General features: G+C 47.2%; 1 protein-coding gene across 1 annotated transcript in view; it reads left to right on the top strand.

Moving 5' to 3' along the window:
* The first annotated feature begins 3017 nt into the window (after positions 1-3017).
* Positions 3018-6000, top strand: part of NEDD4 (NEDD4 E3 ubiquitin protein ligase) — a 116823-nt gene continuing 113840 nt past the window's right edge. Inside the window, exon 1 of the mRNA XM_026518541.3 lies at positions 3018-3207. Within this exon, the coding sequence (XP_026374326.1) occupies positions 3163-3207 (45 nt within the window). The 5' untranslated portion in view covers positions 3018-3162. The remainder of the gene's footprint in view (positions 3208-6000) is intronic.

The following is a 6000-nucleotide window of genomic DNA, read 5'->3' as shown; positions in this document are numbered from 1 at the left end:
AAGATCAAAGACACAAAAATGAACAATGTATTATTTAGGAATACATACCCAGCTGGTGAAACAATTTTAAAAACACATGAAAACAGTAAACATAGAATTGAAAATAGTAGATATCTGTTGGTGGGGGCAAGAAAGGGCACAAAAGGTACAAAAAAGTTCTTGGTAATATTCCTTTTCTTACAGTGGGTGGTGAGTACATTAGTGTCATTTTTATTCTTCATACCTTAAACATTTTTAAATCTTTTGCATGTACTCAAAACTTAATTTAAAAAAATGTCTACAATTTGGGACATGTTTGGACACATTTGGGACACATTTCCTGTGCTGTGTAATATGGCAATCTGAACCACAAGTAAATATTTAACTTAACTATAAAATTACTCCTTATTTGTATTAGCCACATTTTAAGTGCTCAATAACCAAGTAAGCTAGTGGCTACCATATTGGTAGTGCAGATGTCGATTTCCTTCATAACAGAAAGTTTTATTGGATAACACTGGACACAGTGACTACCTCCAAGAACAACACCTTTCTAGTACTTGGGTTTTTCCCTCAGATTGGAGAATGACAACTCCCCAGATCTGTAGAATCCAAGAGCAGAGATGACCTATATCCTGGGTACAATCTTACGTCGAAGGCTTTAAAGAAGTGCCGGTTATCCCCACTGCCTACCAAAGTGGAATGACAGCAATACTGCAGAAGCCATGCAAAGCTTGAATACCCAAAGCAGGCTGGAGACAGGCCCCGGGTCTCAGCAGCCACAGAATGGTGCAGAGGACCAGCGGCAGATGAGAGAGGTCAGAGGCCCAGAAGGGGTTTTCATCTTTGGGCCCGAAATTATGTGGCCTGAAGACAAGAAACAGATTGGGAGTGCTGATTTCTCCCTCAATGCCAGAGGGCAAAGATGCTAGGACATACATTGCTAGTCTGCTTCCCCCCCACCCCACGCCACCATCCGTCCCTTTCCTCCCTAGTAACAGAACCCCACAAGCCTCCCCAGAAAAGTCTGTATTTGCCAGCCTACCCCATATTTAGATCCTGCTATGTGACTCAGTTCTGTTCTATGAATTTAAGTAGAAGACTCTATAAGCCTTTCTCAAAAGACGAGCATGAGACCTGAGCTCCCTTATTCACTCCTTCCTCTGTCTTGTTGCCTGGAGCAGGGGTGTAATGGTTGGAGCCTGAGGCACTCTGGACTAGGAGCATAAGGACCACACCTGTAAATGGCAAAGCACCAGCTTTACAGTGCCTGTATTTCTGATGCCTTTGTGGAGCAAGGTAGCCTTATTTACCCTGGCCTACCTACCTCTGAACTGTTATATACAAGAACAATATAACATCTATCCTTAAATTCTGTTAGTTTGGGTTACTATTACTAACAGCTAAACCTCATTCTAATGGATACAGATGTCTACAATTAGAGCCCAGTGGGAAGAAAAATGTTTCTACTAATGCCAACTTGGAGAGATGAGGGCTGTGCCATGCCCTCCATCCCCGAGATGACGTAGCACTAAAACTGCCTGCTAGAGTGTACAATCAAGGGCAAAACGAGGGTTAGGAAGAACAGTGAACTGATTAGGACTAAGTTTTCTACCACTTGAGCAGACAGGAAGCTCAATCAACATAGAAACTAAGTTCAGTTACAGAAAATTAAATAGTAACATATCTTGCACTATTGAGCTCTTAGTCTGAGATCTCTAGGAGGATTGTAGCTGAAACCATGCCAATGGCAACGGATGAGGTCCAGGGGGTTTAGAGTAAGGGGGGAAAAATAAACCTTAAAGATCTCAAAAATCTAGTGTTAGAGGCAGCGAGCAGATATTAAGAGTGAGAAAGGATTAGGGGCGCCTGGGTGGCACAGCGGTTAAGCGTCTGCCTTCGGCTCAGGGCGTGATCCCAGCGTTATGGGATCGAGCCCCACATCGAGCCCCACATCGAGCCCCACATCGAGCCCCACATCGAGCCCCACATCGGGCTCCTCCGCTATAAGCCTGCTTCTTCCTCTCCCACTCCCCCTGCTTGTGTTCCCTCTCTCGCTGTCTGTCTCTATCTCTGTCAAATGAATAAATAAAATCTTAAAAAAAAAAGTGAGAAAGGATTAAAGGAGAACTTTCAAACAAGATTTTTTTGTATGCGTTAGAAATAACAAAGTATCTTTCATAATGTTACCCTTGTTAGATCAGTTATTCAACACCAAAGTCTTCCTGTGATTAGGGAACTATAAAATCCATCAGACATGACTATAAAATAAGCATGATTATTCCACAGCACAGGAGGTCCTAGTTCGTTACATTTTTTCCCCTTTTCTTCGCTACATTTTGTGGTGCTGCAGGTCAAGGCTCAGCTAAGCAGGTTTACAGGGTTAAGCCTGGAGGCTGGACATTATGGGTAGGCTTTAAAGATAGACCATACGACAGGAAATCGCTTATGAATTGGCACAGTGTTTAAAAATCACACGGAGAGAATTTCAGATCCTGAGTCCAAGAATGATGAGATCCCTTCAGGCCTCCCCATTTGCTGCCTCACTCAGGCTGGGCTTTCCCCCACGAGGTCGCAAGGTTCAGCTTCTATTGGAATCGGCAGCCTTAACCAACAAGAAAGGGCTTGTGGTGAAGCTGGGATTAAGCGCTCCCGGTCCCAGGCGTCTAATAAGACGCCGAGCTCTGGAGCGGATCTGAGTGAGACTTGTTGCTGGGGAAAACCGCAGCTTTGTTTCCCAGGGGAAGGGCTGACAGTCCCCGGCCTCCAGGGCTTGCTCGACGTGACGCCTGGGGCTGCACCAACTTCCCCGCGCGGGAGCGGACGGCGCGCCCCCGCCACGCGCGCCCCCGCCACGCGCACTCCCCACGCCCTGAGCCTCGCCACGCGCCTGCCTCCTACACGAGCCCCCCACGCACGCTCTCCCCGCCGCGCGCGCCCCCACCCCTGCGTCCCAGCACGCGCGCCGCGGGCCCTTTCCCGCCGCACTCCCTAGCGCCACTGGCGCCCACTAGCCAGGGGAGGCGCTGCGACCGCTGGGGGAGCGCCGCCTCCTCTTCCTCCACCTCCTCCGGCCTCCTCCCTCTTCTCCTCCTCCACCACCTCCTCCTCCTCCTCCTCCTCACTACTGTTCCCACTCCTGGGCGGGGGCGAGCGCGTCCGGTTTACTGGAACCGTTCGGAAATGGCAACTTGCGCGGTGGAGGTGTTCGGGCTCCCGGAGGACGAGGTGCGGGGGCCGAGGGGCTGCGGGGCGGGCTTCCCTTCTCGCTGCTCATCTGCCGGACGGAGGAGGCGGCGGCTGCCAAAGGGTCGGCTGTTAGCCCCCACGACCGCCGCGCGAGCTCCGGGCGCGCGCAAGGCGCCGCGGGGACCTGGGGCGGCCCGGCGCGCGCGGGTGTGTGGGTGTGGGTGTGTGGGGGGGTGCTTGCTTTAGCGAGCGGCATTTTCTTCGCCAGCGTGTGGACTCCACACCCCTCTCCTCCCGGAGCCGCCGCCTTCCTTGTCAGTTTCCTTCAGGAAGTGCCGAGGAGGGGCATTAGGCAGCGAAAGGCGTGAGTGCGCGGGGGGTGGGGGGCAGCGCTTCGCCCCGCCGGCCTCTTCCTGCCACCCCCCGCCGACGGTGCGTGAGCTCCGGGGGGTGGGGCGGATTGCCCCGGAGTTCAGCATCCCGGCTGTTGACGAGCCGGCGCTGGCACAGGCCCGCTGGACTTAACTTCATGGACTTTGACGTGAAGACTTCCAAGAGAATTGTCATTAGCTGTTTTGATTTTTTTTTTTTTAATCTGAAATCGCGTTTAACCCCTTAACTGGAGACCGGCGATGGGGAAGCAGGCAGATAGATCGTCCTCCTGTTTAGCAACAAGTGTCAAGTGTGGCAAGTTCGTGCTATGTTTCACTGGTCTTCAGTGATACTTAAAAAATAAAGTCAAAAAAGTATAAATACTTTAAAGAACTTCCCACAGCTGTTCACTTTGAAAATTTTCATGATTTGAGAAGGAAAGCTGTGTCTTCTCAGCGAAATAACTTAGGCTGGTTATGCCTGACGCTTGGTAAAAATGAGGCCATTTGGAAAGAGTTGTTCCGTTTTAAATGAGATGTGGCTTCCCTAAATTCTTGATGATTGTCTCAAAAATGGGAATGGGTGGGAGATGAAAAGCTATCTAGTCTAAAAGTGACAAGTTCAGTTTGGGGGAAAAAATCAAATTTAAGCGTTCTTGTTGACTGGCCAATCTGTCACATGTACCTGTTATCAAGATTGGACCCAATAAACTGTAATACATCACCGTAAATTTAATTTATCTTCTGACAGTGTTGGAATAGTTCCTTCTCTTAGTAACTTGGTATCTTCAAATGTCTTTTACAAAATGTTTTTTACATTTATCTTGACAGTTCTTTGTGTATAAACAGTGGGCAACTTGTTTATGTAGGCAAGTTATCTTAGTGTTTTGAGACTAATCATGTGATAGATTAGAATTCAATTTCTTAGTTATTGCTACCAAAAAGAAGCAAATTGGTGGTGGGAAAATGGTGGCAGCTTGGTAGACCCTCAGAAACAACAGTCAGTATGTTATGGCCAAAGATGATATTCCTGCTAACGTCCATTATTGTTTAGCAGAAGGGATCAGAGGGAAAAAATGGGGTGTTGAACCTGTGATAGCTTTCTTCTTATCGGTCAGGTCTCCCTGTTTTGCCACCATAAACTGTTCAGTGCAGATAACCTCAAGCTGACATCCAACCCAATCAGGCTGGCCTTGGACTTTCTTCCCTTTTTGTCGTTATTACTCAGAGGTAGATCCTGATTCCAGATTTCTCATGTCATTCCCTTCCAGCAAAGCCAGTTGATCATTGAATATTGCCAGAGGCATCGTTCACTCTTCTCTCTTTGGTACAGGTCCTGTGTTTTCCGTTATCTGCTTCTCACATCACCTGCGCAGCTGAAATAAAACGAATTATGGCAGTTAGTGAGTGGTCAGTAAGCAACTGGGGCTAAAGGCCAGAAACTCCACCCTTTGAAATGAGGTGTTCCTGAACTTGCATCCTGAGGGATTTGTACTTCTAGGAAGTTTCATGGCGTGGGGCCCGCGCTGTTTGCATAATGGGGGTCCAGTTGTCAGTCCCATGACTCAAAGTTCCTTGCAGCTCCCTCTGTCTGCTTTGTCCACATTGAGGAAGAGAGTGAGATCGGAAGATAAGAGACATGATGATGGACTGTTGTCTTCCACTTCTTCCTCTGGGTTATTCATTCAACAGACATTATTTAACTGTCTGTTCTGTGTCATGCAGTGTGCTGGCCGCAGGGATACAGAGAGAAAAAACAGTCCCTGCCTGTTTTGTGAGGAACTCACAGTCTGGTGGGAAAGATGAAAATCGCTAGTTTTCTGGTAGAGGTTACCATCTCATCACTCTGATTTGTCATGTATTTTCTGGTCCATCACAAAGTAAAAGAGGACTTAGAAGAAGACTCCCCCTCACTTTTTTTTTTTTTTAAAGAAGAAAACATTGTTATTTTTTAGAACTCACAGAGGAGTTGGGAAGAGGCAGCCCTCTGCTGTTCCTTAAAAATAAGGTAGCTTTTCTATTACAGCAAAAAGTGATGATTCTTATTTTAAATTTGAAACCGAAACAAGAAGAAAAATGAACAGACATGGGATACAAGATACTCAGAGAATTATAATTTAACCAATATTTTAACCACTGAGTCACACCGTATGAGCATATTAGTGGCTCATTGAAGTAAGCCAAAGTTGAGATCATAATTCCTATCACTTTTCAGTGAGCCTTAGCTCTTATTGCACATATAAATGTCTTTTAGTAAGAGACGGTCTTGGCTTCGTGTGCAGACTTTTGTCATTATAGCATAACAAACTAAGGAAGTAGTGAATATAAATTATACCAGAGTTGCTCTGACAGTCGCTTGGGATTAATAATAGAGGATAATTCTCACCAACCTTTGGTGAGGAGACGTGTGGTAGCCATGGACACTGGAGTTCAGCATCCCTTCCAGCCTCTTTTCAGTGGA

Source organism: Ursus arctos, unplaced genomic scaffold (assembly GCF_023065955.2).
Source record: "Ursus arctos isolate Adak ecotype North America unplaced genomic scaffold, UrsArc2.0 scaffold_36, whole genome shotgun sequence".
Classification (NCBI taxonomy): Eukaryota; Metazoa; Chordata; class Mammalia; order Carnivora; family Ursidae; genus Ursus; species Ursus arctos.
The sequence above is the reverse complement of the archived record's forward strand: the minus strand, read 5'-3'. Positions and strand labels throughout refer to the sequence as shown.